The 22,223-nt window shown below is 47.0% G+C and overlaps 1 protein-coding gene across 1 annotated transcript; it reads right to left on the reverse strand.

Moving 5' to 3' along the window:
- Positions 1-4,574: 4,574 nt before the first annotated feature.
- Positions 4,575-8,144, reverse strand: INS (insulin). The gene is made up of 2 exons (XM_040559559.1): positions 7,925-8,144; positions 4,575-4,847 (listed from the first exon to the last, which is right to left on the reverse strand). The coding sequence occupies exons 1-2, from the start codon at positions 8,109-8,111 to the stop codon at positions 4,711-4,713; spliced, it is 324 nt and encodes a 107-aa protein (XP_040415493.1). The 5' UTR covers positions 8,112-8,144; the 3' UTR covers positions 4,575-4,710.
- Positions 8,145-22,223: the final 14,079 nt, after the last annotated feature.

Consider the following 22,223-nt stretch of genomic DNA (forward strand, 5'->3'; position numbering starts at 1 on the left):
CAACACCTGTGGTTTTATTAGGAGTGGGTCAACCCTTGGGCTGCTTCACTGTGATTTAACTCACCACTGAAATTAGCAGAAGCCCAGGAGCCAAGAGATCATTTATCAGAGATAATTTTTAAAAATCTCACCCAACAATCAATGCCAAATAGGAAAAGCTGGAAGGTTGGGTGTGCAAATCCTGCCCGCAGGCACATCTGCAGCCTCCAAAGCAGATGAGCTTTCTGATTAGTGGAAAAAAGGGTAAAAAGGGTAGACATTTTTCCATTGAAACTTCCACAGAATGGTTTATCGTCAACATGGGGCGGGTGGTGTCATTTATATTTGATTTTCCGTTTTCTGATTAGAAAAGAGGAAGCCGTGCTGTTTTCCAACAAAAAGTTACATTTCAGAAGTTGGCAGTTCTGTAAAATAGCCTCCCCCCCAAAAAAATCCACCATTAAAAGGCCAAACGACAACAACCTGGAAATCAAAAGCCAAATTTGTTTCCGTTACCCATTTTCTTCCAAAATGGGAAAACATTTCATGGGAAATTTTAGTGAGAGCAACCAGGCACATCCTGGAAACCCTGGCATTTGCCACGCATAAAAATAAGTTAAATAAAGTCGTATTTTGGCCTGTTTTTTCAGGCAAAGAAAGGAGCTCAGGGGAGCCCTGTCCACCTCGCTGAAGCTGGCTAGGGATGGAGGGAAAGGATTAAGGCCCAGATCATTTCCTTGTGCGCTCCTATGGTCTTGCTTAGCTTCCCGTTATTGTCCCGGGTCTGCTCCCGCCCGTGCTGCCCAAGGGGTTTGGGGGGGGACGTGGGACCCAGCCTGGCATCGGGCTCGGAAAATACTGGCCGCCTTCCTTGGGAATCATTCACCCAGAGACAATGAGCTGGCAGCGGCTTTCCAGATCAATTTATAGCTGACCTAAAGCTTTCTTCCTGTGGGGGGTGAAAGGAGAAGGAGAGGTGCTTTTCTTTGGCCAGGATGGGTGTCTTTGGTGAGGTCAAGCTAAATCAGAGGGTATTTAGGTATAATCTAGCTATTTCTTATACTAAACGAATTTGTGAGTTTGCAGGGTGATAGAGAGTGTTCTTCTATCCCGGAAAAGGAAATAATACAGCCAGATTAGCTCCGGGAAAGTGGCAGCCTTGCCTTCCTCTCCAGATAAGCCGGAGCAGCGCAGCCCAGCCTGCCACCCGAAGAGTGCTGCCAGCCACCCGGGCACTGCCCCTGGCCACCATGCACCCACACTCGGCCCGGATCCGTTCCCATTTCCACGGGAATCGCTCCCCTTTCCTTGAAACCAGAGCCCACATCAGGAAGGGTTCAGGAAAAAGGGGCAACTCTGGGCCTTTCTTTTCTGGGCAGCGTTAACAACACCGCAGCCCAAAGAATTTGTCTTGCAATCCCCTCTGCGGCTCAGCTTTCAATTCTCTATTCAACCAGCATGAATGAAGCGAAGCCTTTATTTGCATTCTCTTCAAATTGCCCTCCACCACTAGCATGAGACCTCTGGAAGTTTGTTGCAAGGAGCAGAGGAGCCAAGATATTTTAGCTGGGCATGATGCCCCACCACTAACGCAAAATAAAAAAAATAAAAAAATAAAAAAATAAATCACTTCAAAGCAACTGCTGAGTCAGAATAAACGGGGCTTGGATGTGTTCGCTTCCCAAAGATCACAATGCAAAGCCCCGGCGGGAGGAGCAGGGAGGGAGGTCAATGGAAGCAGCATTCCCTGTCCCTGAGTCACTTCTCCTTCAGGAATTCAGATCTGGCATCTCCCCAGCACGTCTGTGAGTAGGGAATTGACTCCTTCCTAGCAATAGAGGGGCTTTATAAAGAAATCCTGCAGCGAGGGGCACCCCACGCTGCTGCCCATCCTCAGTTTTGGGGGTGAACGGCTCTCGGCAGCCCAAGCCAGCCAGCAGCATAATGTTTTCAAGCCGTGTGCTCTGGTGCAGAATGTCACCTAGGGTTGCCTTCAGGCTTCCTTCCCTGGTGTGGCAGAAAAAAAAAAAGAAGGAAAAAACACCTTTGTTCTCCTTTGGCCTTCACCTCACTGCCACTCTTAAAAGCAAAGAGCTGGCCCTGTCCAAGCCCTTTATGTTATTTTCAGTTTTGGAAAGCAAGCTGTGCTCAGAAAGATTTTTTATTTGTGATCTTCTCTGGTTTTTAAATTGGTGCAGTATTTTCCCCTGCACCTCCCACCATACATCACACACAGGACAGCTCTTGCTTTGGGGACGAAGGGAGCGAGGGACCTGCTGTCTCCTCCTCACAGGATGCACGAAGGTTGGGGAACAGTGGGGAACGGCCACCAGCTGCCATCACAGGGGGATCACCAGGTGGGCACTCTGTGTGTCCAACCCCAATCCCACCCAACATCCGAACCCGCTGAGAAAACATCAGGCAGCATCTTTCAGCTGGTCCTGCCCCATCTTCATATTTCAAAACAATTCCCACTCTGCGTTTGCTCAAACCTCCTGCAATTTTTCAGTGGAAGGAGAAGAGTCCACCCCGGATAGCCCAGAGCCTGGTGGTTTAGTGCATGGTCTTGGGCAATCAGGCACAGAGGATGAAATCCCCGCAGTGATGCCAGCAGAGCGGGCACCTGCATCACCCACAGTCCGGCTTGGTGCCCAAACCACCCTTCCTCCCGTCTAATCCAGCCTTGCTAAAACTGGTCCAGTCCTGTGGAAAGTGCTGATGTTGATGAATCAACATTTTCCAGCGAAAAATGTGGCATTTGCAGTTTCCCAACCAGCCCTAATTGAGAGCATTCAGAAAAAAAGCAAACAAACAAGCAAGAAAACCAAACAATGGCAGAGGGCAGGGAACGAGACGGGCATCTCCGACCAGCTGTCCTCGATGGGGCATCGCTCCTGGGGCCACCGCAGCAGCATCCGAAGCTCGTCCTTTTGCAATTTCTTTCTAGGGGAAGATATTTTTGACTTAGCAGAACCATTTGGCAAAAAGGGTGCTTAGAATTTCCTGTGCCTGTTTGTGTTTATTTTTAAGTGTGCAGGGCATAGGCCCATGCCATGGTCAGGGTCCCCACTACCTATTTTAGATGTGTCTCAATTTATCAGCAGTTTGTAGAGACAAATATTTCACTACAGTGGATAAGTTGTGGTGATTCTTGGCAGGTTTTCTGTCTGTCTGTAGCCAGCGTATGTTTCTGAGCTTCCAAGCACTGTGTCTGCAGGCAGTTGGAGGCCCCAGGCTCTGGGGTCTGAGCCTCTTGCATAGACAGCTACCATCTGAAATGCAAAGTGTTGGTAGAAAGGAAGGCTCTCTTTTTGTCTTGTCCAGCCAAGTATTTGCGCTAGCAAGTCTCAGCCTCATTGTAGAAGAGCCTCTCTGCTTATCCATCTTCTACAGACCCTGGCTGCTGAGTACAAGATCTTGGTCCTAGGTGATGCAGGACAAGTCCAGGTGACTCCACCAAGCCTTGGGTTTTCAGCTGTGGTGGGGAGCAATGCCTCGTGAGGAAGATCTTGGATCTGCTTCTCTTGGATGTGCTTTCCCCCCATACCGTGCAAGTGGACCCAGCCACAGCTCCTCTTCCCTGCCTCTGGGCTCAAGGTGACTTCTCCCTGGGATGGATGTGCAAAAATTTGGGATTGTGGGTGCAAAAACAGGAGAGAAAGGCACTGGCCCAGCAGCATGTGTTAGCATCTCAATAATACTGCTGCTCTGACTGCCTGGAGGTGCTTTGGTTCTGGCAAATTTCAGGGCTTCTGCAAATATCTTATTAAATGAGAAATGAAAATCATGGTGTGAAGCGATTGTTGGCAGCAAGGGAAAGCAGAAGGCAGTCAGGAAGGGCAAGCATATGGTCCAGGACCGGTACACTCAGCACAGCCCTGAGCATCAACAGTGATGGATGCTGCGCTGGCGGCAGACAGCTCAGGGAAACTCTTCTTGGCTAAAATCTGTTTTCTGCATCTGATTTGTCAAATACGTGTGAATAACAAGCACGTCCCACAGTAAAAACTCCACCTGGGCCTCTGACAAACAGCATGGAGAACGGGACACACTTTCTAAATTGGTTGTGGCACTCGGCCGTGATTTTTCTGGGTACAGTTAATAGGTGACTTAATTCTTTACTTAGTCGGGACTGTTTCCATTACACAGCTGAGGAAGTTCAGTCTCCCGGCTGCCTCTCTATATTTGGACTGCAAACTGCAGGAAGCTGACCAGTGCAATGTTTCCACGCATATTACCGAGTAATGTTTCCCTAGAAAGAAAAGTCTTATTCAAGGCTTTCTGCCCCTTCCTCTTTGTCTGCCCAGGCACCGAGGGTGGGGATGCTCTGTGTACCTCCCTTGGCTGCATAACCCCTTTGCCTCCCTCACAGCCCCTTCATTTGGATGGCAGAAGCTGAGTGTTAAGTGATAGGTGGCTCTGGGACCTTTTAAAACTGCCTTTTCCAAGCACAGACCACCAACCCTGAAAGTAAATGGTTTGGCCCCTCCCCAGGACATGGACACATGAACCATTGACACAGTAATCATGGACACACAAACCATGGGCACACCAACCATGGGCACACCAACTATGGACACACCAACCATGGTCACACCAACCATGGACACACCAACCATGGACACATAGCGCAGCCCGTGGACACACAAACTGACACAACAGATCCACAAGGTTTATTCAGTTGCTTTGAAGGTGCAATAGTGTAAGTGCGTGTCTCTGCCAGCCTCTCAGCTAGTTGCAGTAGTTTTCCAGTTGGTAGAGGGAGCATGGGTTTTCGCAGCATTGCTCAACGATGCCTCGCTTGACTTTCTGGTATTCCTCATGTTGGAACGGCAGCTCTCCCACCTCACCATGCAGGGGACCACTCACTGGCAGGGGAGAAAAAGATAAGCCACGCATCATTCACCATATGTCAGCCCTGGCTGTTGAGCCCTGTGGAGACCCCTTTTTCAGACACCAGACCTGTAAGTGGAGAGCTGGCTGGGAAGTGGGGAGGCAGTTGGAAGTTTTTCCCCAAGCTGATGTGCTCAGAGCACCTTCAGGCTCCAAGTTTCCTCTCCCAAAGTAATCCCATGGTGCACAAAAGGAACCAAACGGAGTGGGTATTGGCGCTGTGACAGACCCAGGGGTACAGGGGCTTTACTGAGGCAAGCATGTGGAGAGGAAGAAAAGTCCTGCACCCTCTCTGGGGTGAGCAGCTAGTAAGTAAGCTGATGGTTGGTCTACTCCAAGTGACGAGCTTGAAAACCTGTGGGCAGAGCTGTCCAGGAGCCCAGTGAAAATATAGAAAATGGCAAATAAAACAGTGATTTTTCCTCTAGGAAGAAAAGAGCCCCTAACAGCCAGAAGAAAGTGCCTGGAAAGCGAGACTAAGATGTGGTTTCTAGGGCAGCATGAAAGTATAGCTCGAGACGCAAAATCCCCAAGCCCCCAAAGCGTGATACAATGAACGAGGCACAAGAGTAAGAAGAAATCATTATGCTAGCTTGCTAAAGGGAAAACTTAGAAAAGATTTAGTCCAGCATTAAGTAGAAGAGGAAATAGCTAGTCAATGTTTTGTGATTTATCTGTCTTCATCCTTCAAGCCAGCTGCAAGCAGACTGTAAACACAACCAGCTCATGTGACAAAGAGGTGGTGGCTCAGGCAAGAGTTGTAGAAAAAGAGGTAGGAAGTCCTCAGATACTTTCAGACAAGTTGGACGTGATGAAATTCTCCGTACAATATTTAGGGAATTGGCTAACAAATTTTCTGACCCACTCGTAATGGTCTTCAGTACCCATCTCCTCACACTACAGCTGTAGGATGATAGGTCCTGGCCCCTTCTAGGTACCAACATCATGTTCAAGGGCAACTCTCCAGAGTGCCTCATCCCACCTGCTTGAGACCTTGCACATCTTGCCATTGCGCTTAACTGAATAAACCCAGGCTGTGTTGCTCTGTGCCTTCTGATTTCCATCTTCTGAAAGCAGCCTTTACAAAAGCTGGCTGGGTATGGGACAGGGCTGGTGGTGGCAGGTACGTGCAGCAGGTGGTAGAGATCTCCTCTGCCCTGGGAGAAGCAGCTGTGCTTCCCAGCCATGAGAAGGGCCATGCTCCCTGTGCAGTGCTCCCACTCCCAGCTCCCACCTCTGAAGCCCCACACCTGCACCTCTCAGAGGCCACAACACTGGGGAGAGGCAGCACTTCCAGCAGGTCCCTGCATGGCACACTGCTCCCCACACCATTCCTCGGTGTCACCTCAGGAATGGGATTAGCAACAGACAGAGAGCAGAGGAGTTGTGTTTTTCAGTGCTCTGCCTCTGTTTTGCAATCTGTTTCCAATTTTGCAGTTTAGCTGCTGATAGGAGTCATTTGGTCTCTGCTTGCAGCTCCTCTGACGCTCAGGCTGGATCACAAGTGAACATGAGAAGCACAAGACAGGCTGTTTCCCTGAAGCAAAAAGTTCAGACATAGTGTTTGAGACAAGTTTAGGAGTTTGCAGAGCTCATTGGAGGCTGGTAGCTACCAGAGCCAGATCAGAAATGCCTGCCTGGGTAGGAATGAGACCAGCTCGTCTGGGGGCAGGGCAGGTAGCAGGGAGCTGAGTAGCTCTGAGCTGATAAAAGTGTTTCCTGTGTTACCGATTTACAGAACAACTGCTCTGCTGAAACAAAAGGCGAAGCGAGGAAACCAACCTACCGCATTTCTGTGGGGGCTGCAGAATGTCAGTTTTTTGCCTTCTTAATCTGCTGTACAAAATAAGGTAAAGATGGACACTGGCTCCATCACAACCTGCTCTGGCAAATCCATTTACCACCGTGAAATAAGAAACAATATAAAGCTGTGGGGGGCTGCAAGCCTGTTGAAGAGCAAGATTAGTACTCAAAATTACCTTGGAAACTACAGAAACCCTCTGAAAAGATGGGATGCTGCTCAGCAAGAAACGGGGAAGATGCTAGAGGAAGGCAGGAAGGCTGCGTTGCACACCCAGGATGAGGAGTAGGCCATGGTGGACCACCAGGCAGTGGTCCTTCAGGGACTGAAGATACATCTGACTGGTGGCCAAGGGGGACAATGGTCTCTATCAATCAACAGCACACTGCTGCTTTGGAAAAGACAACCCCTGTGTAGGAATGTGGTGTGGAAAACATGCAATATCGTTCTGCCCACTTGCTCACTCCGCTTGGCGCTGACCAGGCCTCACCTGGGGTCTTGTGTACTTCTCCAGACATCACCATTAAGAAAGGTTATGGACCAAATGCAGAACAATTTGCATGACAGAGTTCTAGTATATATGCCCTGGGAAGGCAGTCTGAGGGTGTCAAAGGGTTTTGGCTCAGAGCAGGTTAAAACTAGACATGGAAATAGTCTTTAAATAGTTTGAAAAGCACTCATAAGTGAGTAGACTCTTCCCTTTGTCTGCTATGGAGAAGACAAGAAATAATAGACAGCAAGACACATTCAGGTTAGATATTAGGAAGCAACATTCAAGAAGAAAATCAGTTAAGCACAGGAATGGGCAGTTTCAGAAGGCAGAAGGTTTTTATGACGATACTTGACAAGAGTGGGTCAGGAATAGGATGGAGACAAGTGCCCTTCTTGGTGCAGAAGGAGGCTCCTTGGGTTCCTTCTGCCTTTATTTTCCACGGTCACTCCCAGGCCAGCGTAACGCCCCACACGGGTTGGGATGTTGCTGTTCTCAGCCTCTCTCTTCCAAAAGAGAAGCAGAAAAGTTTGAGCTTTGACTGACAATTCCTTCAGCCTCATAAATCCTCTTCCCCTGCCTGCCCTGCCACCTGCCTTTTTAACCCGAAGATCATTTCATTGGCAATACGATGCTGCTGGTATGTCAAAGGTATTCCTGGCATTCCCCATCAAGGACATTCCTGGTGTCACCATCAAAGATAGGTGGCTGCCTTTTGCATCACATAGCATACGGACACAGTCATGGTCAACCTGACTTACCTAGAGGCTGCTCAACGTCCCGTCGGGTTTTGGGGGAGTAGAAGAAACCCCGCTCTCCACACACCAGGTAGAGAGCCTCAACCAAGTGGGAGCCACAGAGGTGCTGGTTGGCAGCCGCGTGGCTGATCCCAGGGCCAGAAAGAGCGAGAAGGGCCAGGAGAGGCAGCGACCGGATCCAGAGAGCCATGGTAAGGAGAATGAGGCCTAGGGGTAAGAAGCAGAGCAGACGCAGGGTGGGCTACAAGGGAGAAATAAGTTGTCATCAACCATCTTATGCCCTTTCGCTCCTTTGGACCTCGTAAAGAGGGAAGGAGAGCTTTATGCATCAGGCTCAGAAAGTCAGAGTAAATGCTGATTACAACCAGAAGTCCATCTCCATCCACCTGCTCTCATCATTCCTGGCCTCCCTGCTGTCTCCTCCTAAACAGTCAAACTAGACCCCAACACCCATATATGGGGTGGCCTTTCATAACACAGCCTTTGTGGGCATTTAAATGTGTAGGGTTAAAATACGTGGGCCTTTTCTAGCCAGTGCCTGTGTACACAGGCTCTGAGGCTGCAGTGCAAGCACTGATCTTGGACAGAAGAGCTCTGGAAAAACAGAGCTCAGCCCAGAGTAGGGGCATTTGTTTTGGAAGAATCATCTTGCCAAGCCCTGTGGTGCATCTGCCCAGGAGAGCAGAGATCAGCAGACACCTTCAGAGGAGAAACCCACTCTGCCAAGTCAGAAGGGGCTGTTCTTTATGCTGTCCCAGAAACAACACAACATGCTCAAAGATCTGAGGAGACCTCATTTTCCTGGACTAGCAAGCCAGCACTTGTCACTGGCTTCTACATCCACTAAAGAAAACAGCTGCACACCCAGCTAGAAGCTAGACGGGAGGCAATCGGACTTACCTAAAGAAGAGGCAGCAAGCGATAGAGAGAAGTTTGCTCCTGGAGATGAAGACCTTTTGGTGGTAATTTCCCCATTCTTTCCCATATTTATATGCTTTACATTAGCCCAAGTGACACAGGGGCTAGTACAAGCCCCACCTTCTCAGTGACGCTCCCACCAAAATGTTTGCTGCTTGTGCACGTTAATTTCCCTCAATATGGCATCAACAGGTCTTGAGGTAAGTTAAGACAGAAGCAACAGTTTGCAGTTTCCATCTCATTTCAGCTGACCTGTTTTTGTTTCCCTGAAGCTCTGTCGTGAGCCATCAGCGACCCTTTTAGCGGGAGATAATGGCGCTATTACAGCTGCAAAGATTACTAATGACACTAATGCTGGCAATAGGCACTGCTGGCATTGGGGTGGCCAACAGCTGTTTCTGAAATGTAAAATTAAAGGCAAACAGTTGAATATGTTTGATTAATATCCCCTTGGAAAGTATGCAGCGATGGGACCGAGTTGTCGGTGTGACAACGCTGCGGTCAGGTGCCGGAGGAAGGAAAACACATTATTGCACAAAGGCTATCTGAGGCTCATGTTGAGAGACACGCGTCCTCCGCTTGGGCCGGGGGAGGAACAACGCCTACTTTTCACAGGAGATAGCGGATATTTGTTTTAGCTCAGGTGGGGGGCCCAAATCAGACCTCTTGAATTGTTGTGCTCCACGGTTGAGGGCAGCCAGAGCAGCCACCATGTTTAGTGTGAGCATTGCAGTGTGCCCCCGTTTTCTCATGTTCATGCAAGTCAAAGCTGGCTCATCTGAGCTGGGCCTGTGATACTGATATATCTTCTGAGTGCACTTGCTGTGGTGGGCTATTGAAATTCAATATCCTGTAGGGGAAATTGGAGGTGGTTAACAGAAACCGGGAGATAGCTGGTCATCTCCTCTCTGTCTGGTCCTTCTCAGGGAGACAAATTCTTATGGCCATGACCTCATAAATTCTCTGTCACTTCACTTTTCCTTCAGAAATTAAGTTACAAAAATACATTACATGGTCAGAACTCATCATTGAGAGGGAGAGCTTGGAAAAATGACTTGCATGTTAACCAGCACAGGGGTGTCTCCTAATAGTAGACCGAAGAAGGGCTCCAGTGGAGTGAAGCCACTGGTTTGTCATGTCTCCAGTCCTGAAGGACGTGATTCCCAAATTCCAGAGGTGGGTTGTGGGAAGGGACCGCTATTTTCCTCTGCATTTCTGGTGATGGTGTGGTGAGTATGAAGAAAACAACAAAGCAGATCTGACTGGTACAGTACTCAGGTAGTGCCCACTGATCTAGCAGAGAGCCTGACACAGCTGAGATGTGTGATCCTTCACGATATCAGTGTGTCCCAGCTCAGACACCAGCTGTCTGAACTCTGTTGCCTGCTTAATTTAGAAAACTCCCGATCCTCTGCACACAGTATAATTCAGAAGGAATTTCACCCAAATCAGCGGACAGCATGAGATTTGAACCAGACCCTCAATTTCTTGTGTTGCCAAAGCGATTCCTCCCAATGACTTCCACCTGCATGTAGGAGGTGGACCCCTGTCGTGGCTTTGAGAGTGAAGTATCATATGCTTGCTAAAATGACTGTGACTGCAAAAAGGCTGGTGAGAAGTGCTAAATCTCTGGCGAGCACATATAAAGGGGACTCATTTGCTCAAATGGATGCGAGACAAGGTTATCGGTTACACCCCCTGCCATGTGGGTCTTTCATCCTCATGCTAATAAATTCAAGTTGTGATGCTCAACTACAGTTAATAGCATCTCTGCATGATGTGTAACACTATCTCTGTCTCCCTTCCCCTCAAAAAAAGATATTTGATGTACTTGAATGACCTAGTGCTCTATCCCTGAAGAGGGTCTCGGGTTTCAGGGAGACAGGAGTACTCAGACCTTCTCTCTACTAGGAAAAGATGAAGAATTAGTGGTTCCATAGGATAAAACCTGACATTTTATCACCTTGCCTCCAGAGCACTGAGCCCCCACCCAGCATCACACTAAGGGGCAATTTGCAAAGTTACCCTATGAATCCCCTTAGCGGTCATTTTTCTGTGTTCACAACATGCTGCGAGGCCCATTTCTGAAGACACCTCAGCCCAATGGCTGCCTTGGAAAGGCTCTGGAGCAAGGGGTTCCCCAGGTTAATCACACACTGAGATTTGTCATTTAGGGTTTTCCTTCTTGCGCTTTTGAATGCTACCTGAGCTCATCCTAACTTGTATTTATTTTATTGATGGTGGGAGTTTGTAAGGAGGTTCCTTTATCCACTATCTTCTGCCTTGTAGGTAGCTTCCCTGTTGGGCTTCCCTGGGGCAGGGCTTACCCTGTTGATGTTAAAAAAAAAAAAAAAGTCTCTTTCATGCTGGGAGGGCCAAATTATTAGTCTGTTGCTTTTATTACACTTGGCCAATCAAATCCTGAAGGCAGCTTCGAAAAGCTCAGCCCAATTCTACAACATGCTGAGACAGGTGAAGGGCTGCTGATACCTGAGTGTTCAGAAACCCCTCTTGGCTTGCTATGGTGTGGGTGCAAAATTAAGCCAGAAGATTTATTGGAAGGAAAAAAGATATTGCATTGGCTCAAAATTCAACTTTTCTGCAGAAATTTCCTACTAGGATTTTTTTTTTCCCTTCTAAAATATGATAACTTTGATTATTTATTGGAAAGCTTTTTTTTTTTTTTTTTTTTTTAATGCCATAAATGGGCCTTTGGAATATGAAAAATGCTAGCAGTGATATAAACAGATATGAAATATATATAAACTGTGGAAAGTTTTGTCTTAGGGTGGGAAAATCCCGTGTCAGCAGCCAATTGAGAGAGGGAGGCAAGAGGATCCCATTTCTCGATGGAAAATCTTTTTCTACAACAAAATCTCAGCGCACTCCTCCCAGACTGGACTTCCCCATGATTTCCCATGGTAAAGCAGAGATGGGACAAATATCCATCTGGCTGGATGACCCCCCTCAGCCCCAGCTCCTTAGCTCCACACTGGGCTCACTTGGCTGAAGGGTGGAAGCCTCTAGGTGGAAGTGGGTTGCTCCTGGCTCCTGCCATTCGTGCTAAACCACCACTGGACGTGACTTGAAGCCACCTCCCTTGCTCACATCCCCCCAGCCCCAGGCAGTTGCATCAGTGGGAACCAGGTTTAGGCAATCCCTGGTGTCATGTAATCAAGTTTTACAGTCTGCTGCCAGCACAAAAAAATCTTTACTACTGTAGATGTCTCGCATTTTCGAACCCTGTCCTGCAGAAATAACAAGCCCGTTATGGGGGAACTAGTTAAAGATTACAAGTTTGTGCAAGCTTTACTGAAAGCAAAGGTCAGCTTTGGAGGTGGACAAGTGCTCAGCAAGGAGCTGGGGTCCCTAAAACACTGGCCACCACTCCTGGGAGGGTTTGCCTTGTCCCTGTTGATGGCTCCTTTGCAGTCCCCATCTGTAAGGTGAAGGAAAAGGAGGCGAAGGGCAGGGAGAGGAACCTGGCACCGAGGAGGGTGCTTAATCATGTGAATGCTTGCAACCAAATCCTACGGTGCCTGCAGAGATACGTGGTGGCTCCATCATGCAGGTGGGGCAGCCACTGTGGGCTCGGGGGGAGAAGAGGCTGCTATAGCAAAGGGTGAGGCTTATCTGGAGCCACACAATGAGAGACGCCCTTGCTTCAAAAGGAACATTGTGCAAGCGGACAAGGGGGCTGCTCACTGGGATAAAAGTAATCCCAGCTCCTTCTATAAACTAGTCTGGGCAGCCATAATGGTGCAGGGATCACGAGCTGTCCCCATCTCCCCTCCGGCCATGGGGCCCAAGGGAGATGCTCCTACCAGACTGCAGGTTTCACAATTTTCCAGGTTCTTCCAGGCCAGGGACGTTATCTCACAGCTTAGAGCACAAAGGGTTGATTCATGAAATGGAGGGTGTAACCCAAAGCCCAGTGTAACCAACCTGTCTTGTCCCATTGGCATCCATCATCTTTGGGTTAACCTTTAACAGCCAAGGGGCTGCAGAAGGACTCGGAGAGGGTTGTGAGTACATCCTCACCTTTGGAGATGCATCTTGCTGGTAGAAGATGCTCCAGGGAGCCACTCTGAAGCACCAGCAGCTTTCACTAGGAGACAGGAGTTTCCCATCTTTGATGCGGTTTTGAAGTCAGCTTCCTATAACTCAACCCTTCTGCCCACCCCACTATGCACCTCTCAGCAGTAAAACCCTGACTTTAGGCCAGCCTGGGACCCCCACCCAGGCAAATTGGTTTGGCTGCACCTCGCCAAGCCCCCTTGGCCTCTGCAAACCCAAACCTCCCACAAGCACAGCCATCTGAGCAAAGCAGACTGAATTTAATGACCTTTAGTGTAAAGCTCCCAGAATCTACCCTATTCCATCTTGGGAAGAGCAAATGCAAGGTTATATATAGAGATCGAAAACACAGGTACGCTCCTTTTAACCCTGTTAAAATATTACCGGACACAGACTTTTTGAGAAGGTAGAGGTGGAAATAGTTCCTAAGAGCTGCTAATAGTTCCTAGACACAGCTATTAGCAGAACAAATTGGTTTGTTTATCAATGAGGATGACATGAAATCTGTGGCTATTAATGGCCCAAAAGTAATCCTTCGTGTAGATAGAGAAACATTAGAAGAGGTGATGACACCCTGCTAGAGGACAAGTAATGAAGAGCAAAAGCAGCAAATAAGTTCCACAGAGCTGAGAAGGGCTGGATAAACAGCCTGATCAGCACCAATCCAAAAATACACATTTTCAGCACCATTACCACATCTGTCCTTCTTCGTGGATCAGAGCTGGGGAAGTCTGTGAGAGCAACCAAAAAGGATTTTGACTTGGTCCTCAGGAGATGACCATGAGAGGGGCCATGGAGTGCATCAGGGAGTTTTCTCCAGTGTCCACAGCCATAGGCAGCAAAGTCTCGTGGTGCCACCGCCAGGGCATGCACAAAAGACAGCAATAGGCAACGCTTGGAAAGCAAAGACATGGACAACCTGGAGAAGCCTTTGATAAAACAGAGAAGGAGGAAAGCTGGTCCCCAGCCACCTTGCTGGAAAGCATGGGCAGGCCACCAGAGAGCAGCAGACATGGCAGAGAGTGATGGATGCTATAACCAGCCAACGCAGCAAGGTGGTAAAAGAGGAAAGAAAAAAAAATGAAGGGATGGTTTTGGATTTGTCCCCTGCTGTAAAGTGGTCCCACAGATTGAAAATAAATTACCATGTCAGGTACGTCTGTGTTTTCTGCCACTGCTCATTTCTGCAGCTGTGAGTGCACCATGGACATCTGTCACGGTGTCCCTCATGATAAAATCGAGGTCTGTAAGTGACACTGTAAGAGGACATTTAGGGACAGTGCGCTCATTCTCGCACAGCATTTTCTGCTGGGTTTCAGTAGGAAGCTTTGAAACCCCATTTTCTGGAACAAACTTCCTCCTTTCCCATCACTCCCACTTTGGGGCTCCCAGCTCTGATGCTATTAATTATCCCCAGCTAAGTGGATCATTTGGAGCACTTAAAGCTACTTTCAGGATTTGGAGGCACACCGGTAACCGGTCCACGGGTTTGCCTAGGGGTTCCTAGACAAGGAGGTGTAAATCCTACTGATAAGGCTTGTTAGTGTTATGGGGCTGGGGAAGGGGAGGGTTGGAGACAGGCACATGGATCGCCGGGGCTGGGAGGGGTGAGCAGCCCCCTCCTCCTGCGGGGAGCCCCACGGGCAGCCAGGGTCATGCTGATTTACGGCAGCGGAGGAACTGGGGCCGTTAATTCAAAGATGCCGCTTATCGGTGTTTGGAAAGCAAGCTCCGATCTGTTCGTTAGCGATTTGGCCTTTGCTGTAAATAGAGGGGCCCCCGTGCTTTGCTCTGACATTTTTGTCCTTATTATCTTGTCTCAACCTCAGAGGGAGGTGGGAGAGTTATTTAAGGCTGACCTTAGTGGAAGGAAAATGAACAACTCCCTCTCCCCACCCTGTTTTTCTCTCTAAAGTCCCGAGTAACAACTGTTGCACTGAGCTATCTGTGTGAGATATTTAATCCTTCACCGTCCCTACAAATATTTTGTAGATCAATTCACCCTGCTGTGCCCAGAGAGCTGACAGAGAAAATAATCACAAAGACACCCAGTAGAACTAATGCCAGGAGTGAAAAATGGATTTTGCTTCATTATCTCTCAGGAAAATCAGTGAGAATGGACCGTGACTGCGTCAGAGGCAGGAGCTCATCTCTAAGCATGTCCAGTCTTGCAGCCCCATGGCTGACATCGAACTCACACCTGTGTTTTAAATGAGCTCCAGAAGCAGCTGCTCTGTCCTAAGAGCATCACCTGTAGGAGCGTGTGATAGAGCAGGGGGATGTATTGTGGATATGGGGTCTGTGTGCTTGAAATTTAGACTTTAGAATTTAGCTTTGTAAGGCTCTCCGTTCAGTGAGATTCAGTCCAAAATATCTCCCAGTCAGTTTTCAAGATATTTCTGATCCTTTCTGATTTTGGCCATGCTGTGAAAGTGTCAAAAGATTGGCTTTCCTCCAGAAAACTGCATTCCTCCCTCCCCTCCCCCCCCCCCCAAAAAAAAAAATATAATTAACAAGTGTACAAAAAAATAAAATGAATTCATTACAGTGGAAAGTGCAGTACCTTGTCCGATCTCTGGGGAAAAATAATTGATTTGAGCTGTATTAGGAGTACAAATGACAGCTCAGGTCAGCCACAGTCTTATCCAAATCAATTCCCATCTCCGGGGGATGGGGACGTGTGCATACCTGCCACTATAGGAACTGTAAATAATTGAGTTCTTCAGAGCAGTAGCATCACGGCACAAGAAGAAGGATTGGGTCCTGAGAGGGCTGATAGAGGTTCAAGCCCCAGATCTGCCACTTAGACGCTTCTTCCCAAAGCTGTTTAGGCATGTAATTACTTTTCAGGCTCTGTGCCTGGTCTGAGTCTCTCTGATTCTCTGCCTCCTTTTATCTGTCAGCCTCTTACAGGGACAAGAACACTCCTCTACCTCCCAGGCGTGTAATGAAGATGAATTCATTACAGCTGTAACACTTTAATGAGCACTATGAAGATACAGGGCATCCTCACAAGTCCTAAATGAGGGAACTCCCCCTCAGACGGTGCTGGGGTGCCTGGATGCATGGTCCAGACCCGTGTCAGCAGTGCATTAATCCACCTCTATCACCTATTCTGGAAGGGATTTAACAGAAAAAGAGCCTGGCTTTCCTGTAAAAGCCAAACTGGTAGCACTGTATGGAATTTGTTTCCTTAAACATAGGGATTACTCTGGAGTAGGAAATATTTATGTGGCCTTGGGCATCTCCTGTGGACTCCAGGGGCCATTCTGGTCCTTGGGTGCCCTGTGTCCCATCCACTACTCCCATGTGGACGCAGCAAAAAGTCATCTAAAATAGTCCCCATGCTTAAGCAAGCAGGATCCAACCCTAATGGCTTTTAGGAAGGTGTTCAATACATTTAGGACCAAGGTTGCCTAGCCCGGTCACTTGCAATCCAGACTCTGTTTTATGCCTGGGGAAAACATGAGGATCCCTGCTACCAGAAGGTAAATCAGTTATGTATTTTGTGATCACAGTGGATTACCTTCAGTTTTACCCAGTTCTTTTCCTCGAGCGACTTTTTGCAGTGAGGCACATAAAGCAGTAGTTGCCCATAACTCTGCACCTTCCTCTATAATCTCCTGGAGCTGGGGTCCCCCTTGTCCAACATAAACTTCAAAGAGGGTTGCATTCAGTGAGCTGCACAGAGCGGGCTCTGGCATAGGCAGAGAACCCATTTGCAACCTTCACTAAAGGCATCTTCCCAGTGTTGAAATAAATACTCCACTATTCACATTACTGGAATTAAACAGAAATAGTGGGAAACACTGGGAGAGAAAGCACGTAGTGAAGGCAAGACCCCTGTTGTGTTACTATTTAAGAAAAGACCTCCCAACTACTGTTCTGTGCATAATTGTGCAATTAGTAATATCCTGGCAAAGAAAGGCTTAGATCAGCTTGTCCACAAACAAGGGATCATTTTCCACCTCTGAGTTCACATTCTACATGAGAGCAAGTTGCAGCCCTCTGGCCCCAGTGGGCCCCAGGCTGTATTTCATGCCCTGCCTGCAGGCAGGATGGCAGGCCTGGAGCTGGGAAGCAGAAGGACACAAGAGCCAAACTCGGGATGCTAGACCAGAAATATATTCTTTATTCTTAATATCATGTCAGCAGCAGCGCGATTCCAAAATGAAAAATAAATCTGTGTCGTATTTCTTTACGCAGAGAGACAGAAAGACAGATCCATCCACAGCAGCAGCAGTGACAACAGCAGAGACCGCTCGGCAAGGCACTGGGACGCACTGGGACACACTGGAAGGGTATGCTGGGGCCTGGCTCAGAGGAGGGCTTTTGCCCTGTCTTCCTCCCTTGCCTGCCCAGCCCATGCTCCATCTACCATCCCCTCGGCTTTCTCCTGGTCACTTTTTCATAGAGCTCACAGCCACATTTGGTGAGGCCAGGGGGAACAGCATGAAGGCTCCCATAACCCAACCCAAAGGACTCGTGTTTGGCTCTAAGCAGCCACATAATCCTGCACATCTGCTCCACCGTCAGGAAAAGGGAATTCACATCATATTTTGGTGGAGTGTGTGACTGGGGGACACATATGTCCTCACAAAAATCTTGTCTCTGGAGTGTCCTTGCTTAATGCTCCCAAAGCAACTCTCTAAACTCAGCCAGCCTTGTGCACAATATGTAAGGGATACCTTAAGATGAAATCGAAAGCTTGGGAAAATTCTAACAGGACCCAGGGACAAAACTAAAACTGGGAATAGCAGAGGGCTACAGGAAATCCCAACAATATCAGAGATTACATCATGGGCTGTGGGTGCCTCTCCTGGTGCCGCTCCAGCCCACAGGAAGCTGATGAGTGATACAAGCCAAATGTTCCCTGATACGGGAGAGAAGGGAGCGAGACTCAAGGATACGACATCCCTGTTAGTGGGGCTGTTATGGGAAGCAGTAACAATAATCTGAGCTGGCTGAGCCAAGGCAACACCAAAATATCAACTGCTCCAGCATGGAAACCATGCTTTTAAAAGGGTCTATCAAATAACTTATAATAACTTTTGTCTTTAGAAAAGGAATACCATCTAGTGGCCCAGGAAGGCAGTAAGGAGATGCAATGGCAATTAGAGAAGCAGATGAATTTAGAAAAAGAGAGAAACTGCAGAAGTGGATAGATTAACATATATAGTGCCGTGATTCACCCTGGAGCAAGGGAGAGCTCAGAACGGACCTGATCATAGAAAATGCAAAGCTAAAATTAGACACTCGTAAAAGCAGATTGGGATGCAAAAATTAAAAATAACTGCTGTATCAGCAGGAAGCGATGGAGAGAACTAGACTGGGAACCATCAGAGGAAGATGATTTCAGGGATGATGCAAACAAATGGGAAAAGAAAGAGAAGTTGAGAATAGCAGCATATCCCACAACAACTTCGACTGCCATCCTGGGACAGGCAGGTGCAGCAGAACTAGCTGCTGTAGCTATTACGACAGGAATGACTCCAAGGCAGGTAGCTGCAGATATTAAGCCACTGAAAGAAAGCCCAGCTGTAGCACTTAGAGAAACTGCTTCAAATTTTGAATTCAATGGGAATGAAGAGGTTGGCTGATAAGAGCATGTATTCAACCAACCTTTACTCATCATATGCTGGGCACCTTGATAAGTGCGTTTAACTAACTTGCCCAGCAGACAGGTAGGACAGGGGTGCAGAATTAGCATTAATCCATGAGCTGGGGAAGATGGAGAGCCTTTAATGAACTGATGGGAAGTTGCTGGAATATCAGCACAACCTGAGACCATGTGCCCACCCCAGCAGAGCACAGGTCTCTCCATCACCTCTGGCAGCCACGATGTTGAGTCAGGCTCCTTGGACAGGGGATGAATTAGGAGAACTAGCAGCAAAAATGCACCCCTGCAATTCACAGCTAACTCCCATATGGCAAAATGCAGGGGAAGAACCAATTTATAGAGCTGCTTGTACATTAAGAAACAAAAAATATACTTTTACTTGCACCCCACAGGGCCGAGCACCTGCCCTGCTGCAAATGCTTGTGTTAGGAAACCATTTGAATGATGGTCTCCAGAGGACACAGAAAAGAAATTATCTTATCTGGATGATATTCTAGGGAATGCAGCTACAGAAGAAGAGGTACAAGAAAGAAGTATCTGAGTTTTAAAATTGATAGACCAAACGGGATTTAAAGTCAATTTGAACATGGCACAATTAATGCAATCTCAGGGTAACTGCTGGGGAATTGGAAGTGGTAAAGCAAAAGATTGATGGTAGGAAGCTTAGACTTTCTGTGAAATAAAGACTCCCATTACTCAGTCCCAACTCCTAAAAGCGCTGGGAGGATTTAATTTCTTGTGGTGCCATATCCATAACTTTGCTAGTACTATCAAAACATGATGAAAATTACAGTAGAAGAATCAGGAATGGAGCTGAAGCAAGGATCACGATGACATTTTACATAAAGTGAAAGAAGCTGCTTGAAAATCTCCTGCACTAGACACCTGGCTGAAGGAAAGTCATTCCTAATAAGAATTTCAACATGAGCTGATTCTGTGGGAGCAGTACTGTCACAAAAAAATAGTGAAGGAAAATGGGTACCAATAGTCTATGGGTACCAAAATTTCCCTGGCCATGAGCAAGCCTGGTCTGGGCTGTGATGGTCCTCAAACCTTTCATCATTTTAGTTGCATACTCTGTTCTTAACCACAAAGAGAAGAAATGGATTAAAATGTGACTGTCCTTTGAAAGGAAACCAGTAATAAACCAACGGTATCGTACACTCATAGGAGTTCTAAGGTTGAACAAGGAGGAAAAATAATTCAGGATACTGCTACTTGTGGAATGAAGGAACAAATAGTAGGGAAACTAGAGCAAGGATCATGCCAAGGAGCAAAAGCACAGGCTGTCATCAAAATCAGTAAAAGACATAAATCCAGTATATCTCTACAGGTATCTACCATGTTGATAATGGCATAAGCTCCTGGATGCCTGATAGGGAGAAGGGTGATGGCAAGCAGTGGGACACCCACATAGAGAAGTGGAGGTTTATTTTACGAGCCTAGGGGGAGGGTGGGAATCAAATATACATAAAGAATGTTAAAGCACATAAGAAGACTGAAATGAATGCTGAGAAATAATTTAATGAGCAAGCAGATAAATTGATTCCAAGTTTATTTACTGCAGCCCCAACCAGGAATCAGATAGAAGACAAAAAGGGATGGATACTGTGGCCAGCTGAATGACAGCAAATCATCTTAGACTGTCATAATTTTATATAAAGGGTACAGGGTACTCTAAAAAGAGTGCAAGGAATTTTTATTTGGCCCCAAACAAAGCAAGAGATGGAGGACATAAGTAAAAACTGCCTAAGGTGTGCAATGATGTAATAGTGAACTAGTAAAAGAAAGCTGCCAACTCTACTGCATTAGCTAAACAAAGGATGTTGGCAAATACTACAAATGGATCATGCAGTTAAGCTGTCAAACTAAAGGAGGGTATCAATATCTCTTTGTCACCATTAATATCTTTTCAGGATGGTTTGGGGCTTTTCCCACTAAAAGGAATACAGCCACTGTAACTGTAAAAATCCTGCTGAAGATTGTCCATAGGTATGGAACAGCAGCTGAGATAGGATGAGATGAAGGAGGGGGTTTTGTAAGTGAAGCAACTCGAGTCCTAATGAGTAACCTGGGGATTAAGCAAAGATTGCCTATTCCCTACCACCTGCAATCCTCCAGACTGATAGAAAGAATGAGTCAGACTATTAAAAATAGACTAAAGATAATTGTAGGATGATGTCCAAAATGATGGGCTGAAAAATTACCCTTGATATTAGTAGAAAAGAAGCAGTGACATATCAGGGGCTGGTTTACAATCCTCCCATATTTTGTTTGCCTAGCCTACTCCTTGGTCCAAGGAGTGTGTCCAAGACTCTAAAACATTAGGGCAAGATGAGAAAGAAATCAAGGCTCAGAGGCAACATGGGAAAATAAGAAAGAAGAATAAAATTCATACATAGATTACGAAGTAAGGGGCCAAGTAATGTATCCAAAATTGGATATAAAGGAACAAGCTTAGAGACAAAATGGAAGGGGACTTATTATGTTACTAATAGGACAAATCCTCTAAGATACTAAATAGATGAGGGCAATGGTAAATACAAATGAGCTCATGTTTCTCAGATGTCTCGCTAAGGGGCCAAATCATTCTGGAATCAGTCATAAACGTGCCAAGAGCACAGACACAGAAAACTGCCCAGCGCCCAGCCTGCTCAGCACTCCCAGCATCGTCCCAGCTCTCAGAAACAAGGGGGTGCCGCTCGCTTGTGCTCACACGCGTGACCACAGCAGATCTGTTTATGTGCCTGCATACTACTTGCTGGTGTATGCTTTAAGCTTTGCTTATTTTCTATTTTTGTAGGGCAACAGATTTTACTACAGCCCCACGAGCAAGCAGCAGCTGAGAGAGTCACGGTGCAGTGATGCAAACTCTGAAGCAAGGCGGAGGAGTTGAGGTCTCCGGCAGTTTGCAAGAATTTTTAGCTTGGCTCCTCACTCCATATTAACAGCTTTGTTCTTTTTATACATTGCATTAATTAGAGACATTTAACAAGGCAGATAATGATTGTAAAGTGCCTTGGAGAATCAGAGGCGACCACCCTTAGACCTTTACAGATTTGGAGGCCAGACGAGCATCTTTTCTGTGGCATTATAGCTAACCCGTGACCTAGCCTGCCTTAGCCTCGCTTAGCTTGCTGCAGCTGCTTAATGCAATAGTAATAACTTAAGAACCCAAATTAAAAATTGTTACAGCTCTTAAGGGAACCTTGAGAGTTACAGCTCAAGATCTGAATCCACACAGATTGGGAAATCATAGCTGAAGCTTTGGAAAAATGTTCTAAAATTACAATAACTGAATGAACTCAGTAGTTTTATTAATTTACGGGACAATCCTCGGAGGAAGAACAACTTGAGGAGAAGCAGCTAGATCTAGTGCCAAGCTGCCAATTTCTGTAATGCTCTTTTAAGCAAGTGTGTGAGTGCTGGAGGAATTTAGGAGGGGTTCATATAAGAGGGGAAACAGAAAGGAAGGTTTGAATCAGGTGGGAAACAAATGATGTGCTGTCAGCAACTAAGTAGTTAAAATTTGGGAGAACTGAGGGTCAAACATATGTAAAAGAAGGCCTGAAATAGGATAAAGTGTAATGAATTGTAAGCTATTATGACAGCTACAGTAGAGATAAACACTGAAGGGTAATGTTATTTTTAAGTGTTGGAGGATACCTGTTCAATAGCCCAAACCTA

This window comes from Cygnus olor, chromosome 5 (assembly GCF_009769625.2).
Source record: "Cygnus olor isolate bCygOlo1 chromosome 5, bCygOlo1.pri.v2, whole genome shotgun sequence".
NCBI lineage: Eukaryota > Metazoa > Chordata > Aves > Anseriformes > Anatidae > Cygnus > Cygnus olor.

Bases quoted from the DNA above. Each gene is read 5' to 3' on its own strand.
- INS (XM_040559559.1), bottom strand. From the start codon at position 8,111: ATGGCTCTCTGGATCCGGTCGCTGCCTCTCCTGGCCCTTCTCGCTCTT. The intron at 4,848-7,924 runs GTAAGTCAGGTT...CTCCCCTGCCAG, and splicing joins GGACGTTGAGCAGCCTCTAG to TGAGTGGTCCCCTGCATGGT.